Source organism: Lepidochelys kempii, chromosome 2 (assembly GCF_965140285.1).
Source record: "Lepidochelys kempii isolate rLepKem1 chromosome 2, rLepKem1.hap1, whole genome shotgun sequence".
NCBI classification, from domain to species: domain Eukaryota; kingdom Metazoa; phylum Chordata; order Testudines; family Cheloniidae; genus Lepidochelys; species Lepidochelys kempii.
The window spans coordinates 222517445-222536251 of NC_136381.1; the positions used below are offsets into that span (position 1 = coordinate 222517445).

An 18807-nucleotide genomic window follows, 5' to 3' on the forward strand; every position below is an offset into this window, starting at 1 on the left:
TGTATCCACAAACCAAAACAAAGAGTTAGTCTTGGCAGCTTTGTCAGGATCCTCTTAACTTTCTTGTTGTGTTTACTTAATCTTAAAGGGTTTAAAATATCCAGGGTTAAATAGCTTTGCTCCAGACAAGCCAGGTGAAATATTTCTGATGGATTTGAATGATGAAAACCCAAGAGCAATAGAACTGAGAATCAGCCGCGGGTTTGATCTGGCATCATTTAACCCTCATGGGATCAGCACGTACATAGACAAAGGTAAGAAGACTGTTAAATGGAGACAAGAAATCTCAACCTAGAGATTTATTATAATTATTTATTATAGGTAAAACCCTTTGCTATCCCTGTCCCCCTCCATGTTTCACCATCAGTAACCTGATACGTGGGTGGGAGAAAAAAGTCTGATCCAGCAGGTCTTTTGATTTAATATACGAAGAACTGGCTGTTTGAGATTGTACATGTGTTTATATAAACTGACAGACTCTGTCGTCTTCAAGATATTCAATAAACGGGGCATATTTCTATAACTATGGAGAATGTGGGAAATGTCTGTATTTTTATGCATATTATGTATAAAATCCAGGAGTCCAGGAGAGCTGGCTGTATTTCAAGGAATCCCTGTTGAGGTTACAGGGACAAACCATCCCGATGAGTCGAAAGAATAGTAAATATGGCAGGCGACCAGCTTGGCTTAATGGTGAAATCCTAGCGGATCTTAAACATAAAAAAGAAGCTTACAAGAAGTGGAAGTTTGGACATATGACCAGGGAAGAGTATAAAAATATTGCTCGGGCATGTAGGAATGTTATCAGGAGGGCCAAATCGCACCTGGAGCTGCAGCTAGCCAGAGATGTCAAGAGTAACAAGAAGGGTTTCTTCAGGTATGTTGGCAACAAGAAGAAAGCCAAGGAATGTGTGGGCCCCTTACTGAATGAGGGAGGCAACCTAGTGACAGAGGATGTGGAAAAAGCTAATGTACTCGATGCTTTTTTTGCCTCTGTTTTCACTAACAAGGTCAGCTCCCAGACTGCTGCGCTGGGCATCACAAAATGGGGAAGAGATGGCCAGCCCTCTGTGGAGATAGAGGTGGTTAGGGACTATTTACAAAAGCTGGACGTGCACAAGTCCATGGGGCCGGACGAGTTGCATCCGAGAGTGCTGAAGGAATTGGCGGCTGTGATTGCAGAGCCATTGGCCATTATCTTTGAAAACTCGTGGCGAACCGGGGAAGTCCCGGATGACTGGAAAAAGGCTAATGTAGTGCCAATCTTTAAAAAAGGGAAGAAGGAGGATCCTGGGAACTACAGGCCAGTCAGCCTCACTTCAGTCCCTGGAAAAATCATGGAGCAGGTCCTCAAAGAATCAATCCTGAAGCACTTGCATGAGAGGAAAGTGATCAGGAACAGCCAGCATGGATTCACCAAGGGAAGGTCATGCCTGACTAATCTAATCGCCTTTTATGATGAGATTACTGGTTCTGTGGATGAAGGGAAAGCAGTGGATGTACTGTTTCTTGACTTTAGCAAAGCTTTTGACACGGTCTCCCACAGTATTCTGGTCAGCAAGTTAAGGAAGTATGGGCTGGATGAATGCACTACAAGGTGGGTAGAAAGCTGGCTAGATTGTCGGGCTCAACGGGTAGTGATCAATGGCTCCATATCTAGTTGGCAGCCGGTATCAAGTGGAGTACCCCAAGGGTCGGTCCTGGGGCCGGTTTTGTTCAATATCTTCATAAATGATCTGGAGGATGGTGTGGATTGCACTCTCAGCAAATTTGCGGATGATACTAAACTGGGAGGAGTGGTAGATACGCTGGAGGGGAGGGATAGGATACAGAAAGACCTAGACAAATTGGAGGATTGGGCCAAAAGAAATCTGATGAGGTTTAATAAGGATAAGTGCAGGGTCCTGCACTTAGGACGGAAGAACCCAATGCACAGCTACAGACTAGGGACCGAATGGCTAGGCAGCAGTTCTGCGGAAAAGGACCTAGGGGTGACAGTGGACGAGAAGCTGGATATGAGTCAGCAGTGTGCCCTTGTTGCCAAGAAGGCCAATGGCATTTTGGGATGTATAAGTAGGGGCATAGCGAGCAGATTGAGGGACGTGATCGTTCCCCTCTATTCGTCATTGGTGAGGCCTCATCTGGAGTACTGTGTCCAGTTTTGGGCCCCACACTTCAAGAAGGATGTGGATAAATTGGAGAGAGTCCAGCGAAGGGCAACAAAAATGATTAGGGGACTGGAACACATGAGTTATGAGGAGAGGCTGAGGGAGCTGGGATTGTTTAGCCTGCAGAAGAGAAGAATGAGGGGGGATTTGATAGCTGCTTTCAACTACCTGAAAGGGGGTTCCAAAGAGGATGGCTCTAGACTGTTCTCAATGGTAGCAGATGACAGAATGAGGAGTAATGGTCTCAAGTTGCAGTGGGGAAGGTTTAGATTGGATATTAGGAAAAACTTTTTCACTAAGAGGGTGGTGAAACACTGGAATGCGTTACCTAGGGAGGTGGTAGAATCTCCTTCCTTAGAGGTTTTTAAGGTCAGGCTTGACAAAGCCCTGGCTGGGATGATTTAACTGGGAATTGGTCCTGCTTTGAGCAGGGGGTTGGACTAGATGACGTTCTGGGGTCCCTTCCAACCCTGATATTCTATGATTCTATGATTATGTGTGACACAGTTTGTCCACTCACTTTTGTATTTTGGCCTAGTCCTACTTGGTCTCAAGGGGTTAACTTTTTTCCAGACAGATACATCAGGAGTGAAGGAATAAGCATTGAATGGAGTGGGCGTGGGTCACGTATTTATGTCTGGGCTGGCATGAATGAACTATAAACACATGGATAGAGCTACTTTGGAACTCCAGTGGGGAACAGCACCAGACCATTAATTTTTTTAATGACACCTGGTGTCTTGGAATATGGGTGGGTGATTACATATGTGACCACAAACTGAACACTGGGAAGGGCAGCACTCATGAAAACACCATCACTGGAACCTGAAACAAAGGACATAAGTGTTAAGGGGCTGGGAGAAGGAATTTGTTCTGCCTGTGGGAGAAGAGTATTCCAGTCTGGGACTGTTGCACAGCTGCAGGCATGCTGTCTGTCTTCCAGGCCAGGGCAAAGAGGGACCCTCCTAACCAAGAAAGGAAGAGCTGCCAGGTTAAGGGGGAGTTGTGTGTTTTAGCCTTTTCTTTACTATTTTAACAGGATGTCCCTGCACACTGGGTTCCTGAGAACTAATAAATGATGTCTTGTTTTGGAAAGGTTGTCTTGTGTCACTGCAAACACATTGGTTGTATAGCTCCCCAGAGGGGAAGCCTCCAAGAAGGGTTCAAGATCATTTGGACCTGCTGGAGGAGCTCCTGTGGGAAACGGGTGCTGAAGGCAGGGACCCAGTCTTTGAGCTGTGGGGCTCCCCCTTGATTAGAGGGGAGACCCATAAGATATCACTAAGGTCGCACTCCCAGAAAAACAGCAAAAGAGTTGGAGGCACAGCATGCCCTGTAATATCACCGCAGCAACCAGTTGCAGGTTTTGAACGCTTTACGGCATGGGTGTTTAGTAAGGGGAGTAGGAGAAGACAACTCAGTGTATGGAAATATAATGCCTCCATCACTGTTCAGATTCTGCAGTTCTGGTGCTATGAGCCTTAACTGAAACTCTGTTGCCCGGCTATAGAGCCTGTGCACAATGAGCATTTCTCTTCTAGCTCACTGCACAGTAGTGACCACAAAGGGAGACTGGCTTGTGGCTGAAATGAAGCGCTGGTTCTGCAGCTTTTTGGTACTGAATGACTGATAGAGACGTGGCATCCTCTAAAGGCTCTTTCTGTCCGTAGAAGACCCTTCAGTCTATCGGCATCCCCCCCACCACCTCACAGGGGTGTTGAGTGTAAATACATCAAAAGGCGCTTATATACTACAGCGGTAGAGGTAGATAACATACCAGACACAGACATTTAAGCTGCCGTGTCCTTTTTGTGAAACTCAACAATTTTTCCACATTCTTTCTTTAGATGACTCCGTGTACCTCTTCGTTGTGAATCATCCGGAATTCAAGAGCACAGTTGAGGTGTTTAAATTTGTAGAAGATGAAAACGCTCTTGTACACCTAAAAACTATCCGCCACGAACTTCTGTCGAGGTACTGCATCCAAATCACAGCACCTGTCTCCATTTGGCTAAAGGCTGTTTTTGTTAAAGCTCAATTTATATTCAAGGAAACGTAAACCCTAGAGGACCTTTCCATTTTATGTTTTCCCGCTGCTTTCATCAGTACTTCACATCTGGATACTGCCAAGCTACTACGCTTCTCTCCCGTCTCCTTTGTAAGTTAAGGCGTGGATCCACAAAGGGATGTGGGTGCTTAAAAGCCCAGGTTTAGGTCTCTGTCAGCTTTAGGCACCACGGCAACCCACAAACCCCTGCCTAACAGCACAGGCACTTACATTCACTTGGCACCTACATTTTTGCTGTAAAAGTCCCTTAGTTTCTGCACCTGGGCATTTGGATGCCTAAGCCACTCTGATCGGGGGAAGATAGGTGGGGGGAACGCCTATCGTGCCTGCAAGACCCATTCCAGTAGGTGTGCTCAAAACACCCTTAACTCTATGCAAAACAAATGGGGGGTGGAAGAGACGGCAAACATCCCTTATAGCCTATTAGCCCAATGGTTAGGGTTCCTACCTGAGATGTAGGAGACCCTAGTTCAAGAGGAGAAGGGATTTGAACAGGGGTCTCCCACCTCTCAAGTGAGTGCACTGAGCAGCGTGATTTTTTACAGTGCCTTGGCCCTATCCGTATTTAATTAAAGTGGAACTGCTTCAACAGGAGAGATTGAGAGAGACCCACATTGGAAAGGTTTCAGAGTAGCAGCCGTGTTAGTCTGTATTCGCAAAAAGAAAAGGAGTACTTGTGGCACCTTAGAGACTAACCAATTTATTTGAGCATGAGCTTTCCTGAGCTACAGCTCACTTCATCAGACATTGCATCCGATGAAGTGAGCTGTAGCTCATGAAAGCTTATGCTCAGAGAAATTGGTTAGTCTCTAAGGTGCCTCAAGTACTCCTTTTTCTTTTTTCCACATTGGAAAGTCTCATAGTTCAGCAGCTATGGCCCTCACCTCAGAGGTGAGGCTGCGCTTTAACGTTGGTAGTGCAGACATACCCTAACTCAAGTTTTGTGTATTCCAGTGATTTTTTTCAAGGCTCCTATAAGCTAGGTGTTGCAATGCTAAGTCCCTTTGTGGATCTGGTCCTAAATGACTTCATTCCATATTTGGGAGTAAAATGTCACGAACCCTCCCAAACACTGAACCAACCCTGACCAGTGTGCTCAGGATGATAATGTCCTGCTGTCTGGACTGGATCATGAATGTGGGGTCCGGCCACAGGGCAGACAGGAAATAGGGCACAAACACCACATTGGTTGTATGCTCTGTAATTAGATTTCACCAACCAAGTAACAAGTGTGAACTCCCCAGCCTTACCATGGAGTGACATACAGTCCCCTTGGGCTATCTTGTTGATCGGGCAAGCCTGCTTCAGTGATGGATGGTTCCTTCTACCAAAAATCACAACAATATTCAGATTGCTCCCATTCCCAGAGGACCAGTCATTTACCCTAAGTCAGTTGTACCCCACATCTCTCACCAAAGGCAACTCTTTTAGCGAGTCCTGTAATAAACTAACGAAAGATTTATTAACTAGGAAAAGGAAATAAGAGTTAAATACAAGGTTAAAGCAGGTAACTTACACGCACAAATGAGTTAGTCTTAGATGACAAAAGGTAATAGAAATTTCTATAATAAGCAAACTCCATATTTCCTTTAGGGCTAACTCAGGCAAAACAGCTGGGGGGGTCTTCTGTTTGTGCTTAGTGATTCTTGCCCCTTTAGAGTCCAAAGCAAAAAGAACCCTGTTTCTCCGTGGGGGAGAAGAGGGTGATGGGGAGAGAGAGGGTGAGGAGTGCAATTAACAAAGTCTTTGTTCTTTGTCTCACAATGGCTCATTTGGTTTAAAAGGCAGCCTGTAGGAAGCCAGTTTTTGCATTAGAGAAAGATTCTCTCCTGTTTGAGTTACAGAGGTTTACAATGCAAATGCTCAATATAACTTTATACCCTGGGTTACATATGTTATAAGTGAGATCAGTAGATGCACATCTGACAAGCATTTCATCAGGTCTAAACACATTCTTAACAACTTAAGATCTAGGTCAGGGATTCTCAAACTGTGGTCGAGACCCCAAAGTGTGTTGTGACCCCATTTTAATGGAGCCACCAGGGCTGGCATTAGACTTGCTGGGGCCTAGGACTGAAGGTAGAAGCCCAAGCACCATCACCCGGGGGCAAAGCCCGAGCCCAACCACCTGGGGCCAAGCCAAAGGGCTTCAGCCCTAGGTGGCAGGACTCAGGTTACAGGCCCCCCACCTGGGGCTGAAGCCCTTGGACTTTGGCTTCCCCGCCCTAGGTAGTGGGGCTTGAGCTTTGGCTTTGCCCTTCCCCTCTGAGCTGGTGGGGCTCGGGTAGGCTCAAACTTTAATTTTTTTCCCCCCTCCTGGGTTCATAAAGTAATTTTTGTTGTCAGAAGGGGGTTGCGGTGCAATGAAGTTTGAGAGTCCCTGATCTAGGTTAAAATGCTAACATGCAGGTGAGCCAGACTGGTTTCTACCTATGCATTTGTCAGTGTTCAGTGAGGCCCAGGAGCCTTGGCATGAGCTAGCATCTGGTTTACGAGTGCCTCAGATACCAATTTAAGTTTGTTCAAAGCTGTATATGGCACCTCTCTCTGTTCTCTATTGTAATCCAGTTTCATACATAATTATAATTTTCACTACATGAACACTAATTCTCAAACCTCTGTAAAATTTGTTCACTCCATTTTTCTTATTTCAGCTTGAATGATGTTGTGGCTCTGGGACCTGATCACTTCTACGCTACTAATGACCACTATTTCTCTGACTCCATCTTGATGTACCTGGAGATGTTCTTGGGCTTGACCTGGTCAAATGTTGTCTACTACAGTCCAACAGAAGTTAAAGAGGTAGCCTCTGGGTTTTACTCAGCCAATGGAATTAACATTTCACCAGACAAAAAGTAAGTCTCTTTTGGTCTCCTTATACATTTAATGGACCAAATGATGAAAAGAAACTCAGACAATATTCCTGAATTTTACATGCAAATATTTGCATGTGCAGATTGTGTGGTTAGTCTTCTAAATTGACTTGTGGGTGTACATTTGGTTAGTTGACTGGGTGCTCTTTGTAAAATATGGTTGTAATAAGTAATCTGAAGTGATTATATAACTTTTATATAATTTTATTCAACTATTGGTGGTATTTTATCCAATAATATCAAAGAAATTACATTTTAACCAACCTGATACTTGCATTTTTTTAAATGCTTGCAAGAATTAATGGATAATACTCCTCCTAAAATTGTAATAAGGGCAACTGTTCGTTTAACTTGTACAGACTACCACAGCCTGGGAGCCTGTTTCAGAGTGTAAACCATTTGTACAATTTGTGACTGGTATTTTTACAAAATATGTATTTGTGACACTATTGATTGGAGTCCTGGTTGTTACATTAAAAACACCTTGGAACACCAAGTACTTTAGCCATCTGTCTTGAGTTCAGTGTGTGGACAGCTTGGGATTCTTATAAGCATTTCAGAATATCAGTTTAAAGCTTCTAAAAATCAATGCTTACAACTAAAGAATCAATTTACTTTTACTTTTATCTCTGTGTAGACACCTTGTTAATAGACTCTTTCGTTTGAAGGTATGTTTATGTTGCTGACCTGCTGGCTCATAGTATCCATGTTATGGAAAAACATGCTAACTGGAGTCTAACTCAATTGAAGGTAGGCGGTTTGCCACTTAGAACAAGAACCTAATCCATGTTTGAAATGTAGTGTATACCCTTTAGGTAGCCTAGATCTCTCAATCATAGCCTGATTATGGGTAGAGAATGTGTTAATATACATGCAAACAAAACTGCTGGGGGGCTGTGGTTGGCTCTTGTGGTACTGAGGGGAGAGGTATTCCTGTGGAATTTCATGTGAGCCATTATTATTGTTCACTGCAGCCTAATACCAGCAACCCTAAAATGAACCTTGAGTTTGGCCCTGATCACGTTCTCCTTCGAGGCGTTATCGACCTGTTGATGCAGTTAGTGCTCATTCATTAATGCAGCCTGCAAACAGAAAGCAGCTTTCAGAGCAGCAAGTAGTATCTGACTGGGAAACAGAGGGCAATTTACAGAACATAAATATTCCAATTTTCCTGCCTGGGGATTTGGACATCTCCCTTTTTATGTCAATGGGAGTTACTTCCCTCCTGCCTAGAGATAATTGGTCCCCATAGCATATAAGGCAGGTGTTATGAGATGGTGGTAACACACCTGATATGCTAGGGTAATTATGGCTTGTGGTTGCTGTGGGCCTGTGGAACAGGCTGTAACATGTTTCACACATCTGTATTAGCTGAGGGGCTCCTGTTGTTGGTATTTCTGTAAATTGCCCCAAATGGTTTGGTTACTGTTCCCTGTATAATAATGGGATCTGGGGGTTAACACACAAACTGGGTAAAATTTCAGATCATGAAATAAATGCCTGTAGAGTGAATTAACAGGCGACCGTTCCAGGTAGGAACTCGGATGTTCTGATTTGGGAACCAATTCACCTAGCTATTTCTAATGCCAGCTTTTTAATGTCTCTTCAGCCACTCATGTCTCTTTCCCTCCCCCACACCTTCACAAAGGATCATAGAACCATAGAAACATAGGGCTGGAAGGGACCTCAAGAGATCATATAGTCTACCCCGCTCAGGCAGGATTAACTCTTTAACTCTTCCATATTTTCAATTTACTTTCCTTTCCATGGATTTCTTACTTAGACCTCAGATTCTGGAATTGGTTCTGCTGCGTCCTGGTCCCCAGCATAAACCAGAGCAGCCTCAGGGCTGCTCTGAAATACCAAGACTGTCAACACTCTTCCAAGGCCATTCCAGCAGCTGGACATCAGCAGATGTAGAGATGTTCCATTCGCATTCCCTATACCAGGCGCTGAGTTGATGGTTTAGTAGCTGCTGCTATAGGATTTTCCCCGATGGTGGGGAAATTCTCAAGGGGCTGATTACACCAGCTTTAAGGCTGCTTTAAGCCACTGGAGCAGCACAACCCAGCCAAAGAGGAGAAAGGATCTGGCCCACTATGCAGATGATCTATTTTTAATATTAAATATTTGTACATGATGCCACTGGCATGCATGTCATTGTACGTAGATATTCAAAGACATTGCCTCTGCCCTGAGGAATTTATAAGGAAGAGGCCTTTGTTTGGGTAGTTACCTGGAAATGGGAACATCTGCAGTTACATTGGATAAGATTATTTATGAATAAAAGTTTTGGAAAGGATAGAAACACCTCTGGACAAGTTTTTTCCATAATTGCCCAATTTCGACTTCTTACACTGGGGTTTCGCACTGAAGCATCAGGTGCCTGGCCACTGTTGGTGACAGGATATTGGACAAGAAGAACCATGGGTATGACCCAGTGTGGCAGCTGATAGCATCCCAGCAGATAACTTTCCCAAGGACAGCTTTCCTTTCCACCTGATCTGTGTCTTCTCCTTGCTGGCCCCAAGAGTCAGTCTCCTCTTTTCTTTTTGTTCCATTTTAATTCAGGTCATCAGTCCTAGCTGGGAGGGACACTGCCAACTTTCATGCCTGTAACTTCCATGCCTGTAATGCACCATGCACACCTATATAAAAACATAAGGCTTGAAGGTGACTAGGGCTAATAATATGCCCCTTCCTTCAGCTCTAGAAGCTGGGAATGAGTTGCTGAAGCAAATATGTAAATATTTATAATGTCCTCATCACCGTCATATCTGGGCAGTACAGCAGATGGTGCATGTTGACAAAAGGTGTAGTGAGGGGAAAATCTTATGGTGGTTTCAGTCCAAATTTTTAAGTGTTACTGAAAGGCATAAATACCTTTGAGAAATATGCTGATTATGAATGAATAAAGAGAGGCTATAAATGAAGTTTGTGACTTCGACGTGTGTGTCACTGTGTTGGGTTCTCCCATGTTTGATAGGTGCTGGAATTGGACACACTAGTCGATAACTTATCTGTTGATCCTTACACTGGGGATATTTGGGGAGGATGTCATCCCAATGGCATGAAGCTGCTCTTCTATGATCCTGAGAATCTTCCTGGTTCTGAGGTTAGTTTGACAGATTCTTTTGGTAAATTAGACCATGTCTATACTGTAAAACTATATTGTTTTAACTAGAACAATATAACTAAAGTGGTACAACTGCGCCCTCTTCCCTCGCGCCCCCCCCCAGTGTGGAAGTGTGGATGCAGTTATACAAGTATGAAAGTGTTTATACTGGTACAGATTATTCCGTTACGGGAAGGAGAATAAAATATTCTGGTGTAAGGTACCTTTATACTGGTATGACTGTGTCCACACTTGGGGTTGTACCAGAATAATTATTTCCATTAAAACAAACACATTTACCCCCCCCCCCCGACTCCATATTCCTAACCAAAATAGCTATACTAATACAAAATCTGTGTGTAGACAAGACATTGGAGTGTCTCTTCTAAAACAAAACAGAAGAACAATGCAGAGCTTTAAAGCAATACTTCAGTCTGGTTTTTATGGAATAGTGCTATCAGGCAGAAAAATCCGCCATTGACGCTAATCTCTGTAGCATTTAATGGCGCTGAAGGAGAGAAACATTTCAGTTCTATCATATGGTATCTTTAGCCATAACCTCAAGGCACTGGTTATTGTGGATTATGTGAATCCAAGTTTTTTTTTGTTAACATTCCTGAATAAAACTAAATGCATCGGAATCAGGAAATAAGTTAAGCAGAAAGGCCCCTTTGGAAATCTCAGCTGGAGTTAAGCAACTGGCTTCCACTGACTTTCAATGGGAGTCATGGGTGTAACTCATTTAGGTCCCTTAGAAAATCCTAGCTGATATCCCCGATTCACCATTGCGTTACTCTGGACCGAGGCTCGAGTAACTGCACTGATATCTGAGGAGCTATGCTGACATTAACTGGAGTAGCGGTTAATCAGGCTCAGATAGTTCTTGAGAATGGGCACTACTTCAGTAGGTCACCTGAGAGAGCATGCTCCCTCTGGAGTGTAGACTTGCCAAAGCTGTGGTCCTCCTCGCTGCCTTCCCAGCAACATACAAGCAACAAGCCATGCCTTGACTTGCTAAAACACTTAGATACCAAGATGACAGAGATTTAAAGAGCTATCAATATGGAGTTCATCAGATAGTGATAAAACTTACCCAGTGGATGGCAGCTTACAGGACAGAGCAGAGAGTCTGATCTGCCCAGTGCCCCTGCCTTATTGTGGCTACACTCCCACTTTCCCAACAAGTTATGTTCGACATGCTGCACAGCTGTGACCTCTCAGCCACCCTCACTGAAACAATCCCTCCAGCTGCTTGGACCTTGATCCTAAATCCGAGCTGACTTCACCCTGGATTCTGTGAACCATGAAGCAGAAAGTGCTTCTTCAGGTAGGGTGGTGGAAGGGCAGGACATATGTACAGTGAAGAAGATTGGGAAGGTGTGGGCTGTGGTCAGAAATAAATTAAAGTAGATGGGTCTGGAAAAAGTCACAGCCCGCTTTGCTTTTTTGACCTGCAAGATGGCAACTGCCAAGAGAGCACAGCTTACAGCCATGGAAAAGGTGATACATGGATGGGTAGGGTGGGATTTCCAAAAGCACTAAATTGAGGTAGGGAGCTCAAGTCCCATGGACTGACTTGTGCTTCTGTGTCATTTCAGTACTTTTGGAAAATTCCACCCCTTAGCTAACATTTCATATTAAAAGGAATTACCCATGCATAACCTTTCAGACTCCATTTCCCTCCTAACTAGTGGCTAGACTCCAAATGTACTTTAAGAGCTTGAACTCAGACCATTGTGAGCCTTGCCAGATAACATCTCTTAAAATGTCTCCGTAACCACCAGAAAAAATCTCCATCTGATCGTTCAATCAATTCCAGGCTGCTTTCTTTGCAGCTGCAGTCTAATTAAATGTTGTTGAACTACATGTTTGGTGCTAGCTCAGTTTAATTGTATTCGTAAAAGAAATATTGCCTGACAATAGAGCAAGGCTAAATTTGTCCTTGTTCTTTCTCATTTACCCTTTAGATTTTATAATGGCTACTAGTGAGCTGCTTTCTGCAATCCTTGCTCTTGTGTGATTTCAGTGAGAATATACAGTTAAAATACCAACGGGAATACTTGAACAGTATGATGCTACTCAGTGTGAATAAGAGTGGCTGAATCTGGTCCTGTGGGTTTAAATCTTTTTAAAATTTGACAGATTGGAAAGGTTCAGAAAAGCACACCAAAAAGTCCTATCTATTTAGTTTAACAAAGAGATGGTTAAGAGGTGACTTGATCATGGTCTAAAAGTACCTAAAAAAGGACGAGTATTTCTGAATTAGGGTTTTTTAAATCTAGCAGACGAAGGTATTGAGCTGAAGCTAGACAAATACAGACTAAAAATGATGTGCACATTTTTAATAGTAAGCTTAAGTAGCTGTAGGAACAACTCACCTTGGGATGTGGTGGATTCTCCGTCACTTGAAGTCTTTTTTTTAAATCGAGACTGGAGAGCTTTCTGAACAGTCTGCTCTAGTTGTGAGCTTAATGCAGCAATCATTTGGTGAAATTCTATGACCTGTGTTATGCGGGAGCACAGATCTTAAGGTCAGAAGGGACCATTACGATGATCTAGCGTAAATTAATATGTCCTGTCTGTGCTGAACTCTGAACATCAGCGACTATAAAAGTAGGACACCTTCTGTATTGACTGCCTGTAACTCTTCCCTCTTCAGGTAATCCGGATCCAGAACATTGTTTCTGCAAAACCTACCGTGACCCAGGTGTATGCTGAGAATGGCTCAGTGCTTGAGGGAAGTTCAGTTGCTGCAGTGCATTCTGGGAAACTGCTCATAGGCACGGTGTTCCACAGAGCTCTTTACTGCAAACTATAGTTCACTCTGGATAGACTTTGTTAGGGGGGAGGGTTCAGTTTCTTTTAAATTGCTAAGTCCAAGCTACATTGCCATAAGTCATGAAAATGTATTCCTCGCCTCAAGGAAATAACATAAGTTCTGTTCAGTAGTGAATGGAAATGGATTTAAAGATTAAAAAAATGTGTGTAGGATTAATGTGGAAGATCCCAGGCCAATAACAAACTGTGGACGTAAATTACAAATTCAACATTAAAAGAAAATAGCTGAAAATGAGTTGGTTCTTGGGTTAGCAAGTGGGATCAGACTTCAGGATTCTGTTTCTCTGGGAGAGTTGATGATCTGCCTAGTGTGTAAAAGAGTGGAGGCAGTGTTGAATAAACACGTCATTTCATGGTTTGGGTCACTAACCCAAGTGCTTTGGGGGGGGCTCCTTTTCACCCCTCTGCCAATTTTCCCTATGCTGTCAGAAATCATTTGAAACCCATGTGTTGCCTTATCATGAACCTGTTCTCAGACATACTCTTGCCTGCATTTAGAGTATTAGGTGTATGATTTAAATAACCTTTCAAGGAATGAGTTCAAAAATCTCTACTTTCTGAAGAGATCTGAAATGCCTTAACCAAACAGTGCCTTGGAGCCTGCGGTCTCCGCATACAGCCAGGAGAGCAGTGGTGAAAACTGCACCTCAGGGAAGGCCTTTAGCACAGAGAATGCAGTTTGTGCAGTATATGTCTAATTACCATGCTGTGTGAAACTGCCACTCACGCCAAAGGATTCTACCAAACAAACTATTATAATGCTGTTTGCTTAGAATGACACAGTCCACTCTGTGTAATCATTGTATTTGTGAGGCTCGTATGACCTTTGTCTGCTAGCCAATATGCTACTCCACCTCCTCTAGGCTAAAGCATTCTGCTAATGTTTCTCTGGCAAGAAGAGAGGCAGTATGGTTTTGGAGAGTGAACTCTGGGACAGCTGTGTTGCTAGGGACAGGTTACTTAACCACTGTCTTGCCCTTTCTTCAGCTGTAGAGTGGGGGAGAGAGATGTCAAGGGCACAGAACAGTTATGAGGAATGACTGAAAATGTGAAAGCAGTATCACCTCAGTGCTAGCTGCCTGATCTGCAGCAGGGGAACGCTGTACTGTATCAGGAGCAAGTATCTAGGCAACCTGTCCTAAAGCTCTCTACCCATGGCTGGATGAGGATGGGTGGAGGGACTAGTAATATTCTAAACCAGGGGTAGGCAACCTATGGCACACAAGCTGATGTTCAGTGGCACTCTCACTGCCCGGGTCCTGGCCCCCGGTCCGGGGGGGAGGGGGCTCTGCATTTTAATTTAATTTTAAATGAGGTTCTTAAACATTTTAAAACCCTTATTTACTTTACATACAATAGTTTAGTTATCTATTATAGACTTAGAGAGACCTTCCAAAAACGTTAACATGGATTACTGGCACGTGAAACCTTAAATCAGTGAATAAATGAAGACTTGGCCCACCACTTCTGAAAGGTGGCCAACCCCTGTTCTAAACCATGAGAGCAAAATGTCAGCCTCCGAGGTAGAATTCTAGCCTAGGGTTAAAAAAGGCCTGATGTATTATCAGCCAAAGAATAGAGAGAGCTGCTCTTGGTTCCCTTCCCTATTGCTACCCCTGCCTCCATGTTCAGGTTAGACTCTGCTCGCTCCAGATGCTCTCTGTGATGTCTGAGCCACTTTTCCAGACACGTCTAGTGTCAGTGCTGCTAATGGGGAGAGAGCATTGGGCAAAGTGAGCAACTCGGGTGTGGATGCTACCAGTGAGTTACAAGGGGATAAAACAATTTTTTTTTAAAATTTCCTGTACCATTACTAGGCTAGGTTGTTGTGACTTGCGGATCTAAGGAAGCTTTTAATTTCTGCACTACTAGATTACTTTCTAATCACAGCACAGTTTTTGGCAGCAGCAACTCCAGTCAGATGGAGAATGCATTGTTTTTACAGAAACACCTTAGGGCCTGCTGGGGTCTAGCTCAAGGGGAATACAAAGCAACTGTATGGCCCCTCACTGGCTACTCTAGGGGTCATGCCAGCATGTGCAGAATCAGTTCTGCACCCTTTCTTCACCGGTGGGCCCAAGCTCTAGTGGGGGTGGGGAGAGGCATGGCCAAGGCATTCCTGTGACCTGGCTATTTGCTCACTGCTGTAACAGCCCAATGGCTCATGGGAACCAGAGCACAGGTTAGGGCTACCCCACCTCAACCACCCGTGGAAGCTAACTAGAAGCCACATGTGCTTTCCTCAGAGCAGTGAAGAGCCTGGGTCTGGAACAGAGCGGAGGTGCCTTACATCTGGTGCAAACTGCATGTGCTCTGAGGAACTCTGCATCAGTACCAGCATGAACCTAACCCCCAAATCCCAGAGAATGCACTGTGTGCTCCTTTGCCTTTATTTTAGGGGGAACAAACTGGCTCCCCCAGAAGCTTCTCTCCCTGCAGCATTTGTTTAATATGAACAGTAGGGAAAGCACAGCTTCCTCCTCCCCAACTTCTTCCAAACAACAAACTGGGCCCTTTTGGGGGAAGTACTAATAGAAAGTCATGTCTTCAAATATACTTCGTTCTGGAATATGCTCTAGTCTTGTGGTTAATTACTGTGTAAACAAAATTCTTATAAGGAAAAACATCACCTGAAATAAATAAAATGTTGATCTTTACAGTATTATGTTTCTGCTGAGCAATATATTGATTTTTTTAATTTGAAATTGTGGCATCATAATACTCAGTGGCTCATTATCAACAACATTTAGCTTTACTACTCCCTGTGCTTTTCCTAATTCATTAATTGATGTACAGTGTCTAAAATGTAGTTGATTGTAAACCTGGTAACCATGAATGTTCTCATCTTTATTAAAAGAAATTACACCACAGAGTTCTTATACAAAATCTGATCCATCTTTAGATTTTAGCTTCTTCAAATGAATGCAAAATGATTTGGAATCGTCATTTTGTCCATTATCCTAATTTTTGGTCCTGGGTAAAATAAAGCCTGTATTGATCCTAGTTTTTATTTTAATTGTAGCTGTGTCTCTTCCTCATGGCTGTGGTATGTATGTTCTGCTGTCAGTCATGAATTCTAAGACGTAACAATGGAATGGGGAAAAATTAAATGAATAGCTACAGGCATTTATTTATATATATATATATATATATATATATATATATATATATATATATATATATATAGTAGTATCTCACAGTACATTAAAAATCATGCAAACACATTATCTTATGCTTACAAAACTCTTTAGCCTCTGAGGAGCCATGTGTTGTCAGTACCGGGGCCTTATGCTGCTCTGGCCATCTCATCTGGTCTGTCTTTTGTATAGGCACAAGATACGTGTCTGTCTGAACCCTGTAGGGTCCCAGTCACTAACTGTTTGCCCTGCTGTGAGGGGCACAGGGTTCCCTGTAGCTCCTGAGTTTTCTAGGTTAATCACTGGCAGTTGTACACAGCACTACCTTCAATATAGGCCCTGGTAGTGCTGTCTCAAAAAACTTAGTATAGAGTGACCTTTAAATACAGCTTAATTATACAACAGAAACACAGACATTAAACACAACTCTACATGTGAAGTGATTTCTAGCAGAAATCTCTAGCAACAGGACCAAATGACTCAGCCACATTTCAAGCCCGACCTACCGACGGTTCAAGTCTGTTTTTTCTGCATGCCATTTTTCCAGTTTCACTACTTGGCTGTGGCCTGGGCACACAGTCCTCTTACTTGCCTTCTACCCACATGCATTTTCTGCAAAGAACTACAGCACATGAAACTACTTATGTAAAGCTATGGCTGCAATTTGACATACAGCTGCTAAAATACATGGAAGAGGAGGAAGATCAGCCTATGCTTGTAGACAGTAAAACACTTCTACACACCACCTCCTCCCTTGGGAGACTGAGGTCAGAAATTCCAAGTGATATCTGTCTTTGATCCCCTTTTAAAGCCCCCCTACAGTCCAAGTGGTAGATTTGTGGAACATACAATTTTCAACATAGCATAAGGTACCACTCACCAAACAGGACCAGCAGGAAATACTGATGAAAACTACACAGCAGATAGGAGGCGAGCCATTGCAGGACTATGGAGTAAACTGTATAGAATCCATTTGTGGTGGGGAGTGGTAGGAAGGATGGAGAGAAGCAACTGTGTTGAGGGGAGGTGGGCAGGATTGGAAGAGTGAGTTATACAATATACCAATAAACAAGAACAGCATTAGTACCTTAGTTAAAATGATCCTTTCACCCTCTTGAGGTGGGGTGACCATGTTGCTGAAACATGACACTTGGTGACACCAGCTATTGGGAACTTTAGAGCCTGAACTCAGAACCTTTTCCATCCAGATTCAATGGTGACTATTTTGGTCCAGATACTGCCAGGAGTAACTCCATTGCAGTGATGGCCGTTACTTCTGCTATATACAGTTATTAAATTTGTGCTGAGCAGGAGAACAGCGCCATAAGGTGGTATGAGAAATGCCCATTACAATTTTCAGTTTGGTCACGAGTGAATTGACACGATACTGTACTTGCCTTACCAAAAGTGATACAGCTCTCTTTAAAAAGTTTTGCCATGGCCCCAACGATTTACGTTGCACTGAACTGCTAGTGGCCTATTTTCTAGGTCCACTTAGGAAGATCATATATGAGCAGATGTGTTACATTTCAAGACTGCATTAAGAAAAATCAGCCATATAATGCCACGGTGGTATGGTTTTTAACGAAATTGTGATGCACTGGGAATATGTCTCTACAATTTATGGTTGATATTGTGAAGTTGTATTATGAAAAACAACGGTCATGAATAACTATGTGTATGTTGTTCCACCTCTGCTGACAGTTCTGTAGCTGGTACACACCCGACAGGGACAATGGAAAATACTTAAGGTTACTACTAACAGTACTTAGACCTTGGTATACTAAAAAACAGCTGCATCCTTACAAAGCCATTGTTAGCTTGAAGTGGAGACTCATCAGGAGCAGAACAAAGGCAGGGAGGTGACCAAGAGTTGTTTAAATAAGGGAACCCACTGGAACAGGGGTGTCAGTCAGGAAGCGTCAGGCAGGGTAAAGTCACACAAGCTGGGTAAGGGGCTTTGCAGGAGGGGAGAGCTCACCCATCATGTAACACCCTGCCTGCCTTCGTGGACACCAGTGATCCCTAAGTACTCCCAACAGAAGACTGAGCCAGGTGGGCTTATGAGCTCCATTTCCAAGGGGTAACAGACAGCCTCAGGGTCCAGGAAATGTTGCAGAGAGGCCAAGGGAGGAACCACTGTTGCAGCCTGTCAAGGTTCCAAAGGTTTAAACCACCCATGGGGGATCCAGAGCTCAGAGGCTTGGATTCCCTCCCCAGACATCCTAGTGGGTGGCCCGCAAGAGGCACTCACTAGGACCTGTGATAAGAATCATGGAGTGTAATAAGATCAAACCTGAATCCTGAATGCTGCACCATTTGTCCTGATCTTCCAGCTAACAGATGAGTTTAAAATCAACTTTAGACTTGCTGGGAAAGGAAGAACGAACAATTATGTGAAAGCCACCACAAGCACAACTAAAGGCTTGCTTACAAGGAGAAATAGCCCAGAAGAGCAAGCTTGCCATGTGGACACTTATTCTGCACTAATAGTGCCTTTCTGTGGCTTAATCTTTTTTGGAATAGCTGTTGTGTTTTAAAGTCACATCCTATCTTATTCTGCAATAGACAGATCCTAACACATGGCAGTAGTTGTCCAAACTGGGTA

General features: G+C 43.5%; 1 protein-coding gene across 1 annotated transcript in view; it reads left to right on the top strand.

Annotated features, from left to right (window-relative positions):
* The window catches only part of LOC140907605 (serum paraoxonase/arylesterase 2), a 49654-nt gene extending 33589 nt beyond the window's left edge, over window positions 1-16065 (top strand). Inside the window, exons 4-9 of the mRNA XM_073333907.2 lie at window positions 89-254; window positions 4016-4142; window positions 6891-7091; window positions 7778-7859; window positions 10096-10224; window positions 12884-16065. Of these exons, the coding sequence (XP_073190008.1) occupies window positions 89-254; window positions 4016-4142; window positions 6891-7091; window positions 7778-7859; window positions 10096-10224; window positions 12884-13042 (864 nt within the window). The 3' untranslated portion in view covers window positions 13043-16065. The remainder of the gene's footprint in view (window positions 1-88; window positions 255-4015; window positions 4143-6890; window positions 7092-7777; window positions 7860-10095; window positions 10225-12883) is intronic.
* Window positions 16066-18807: the final 2742 nt, after the last annotated feature.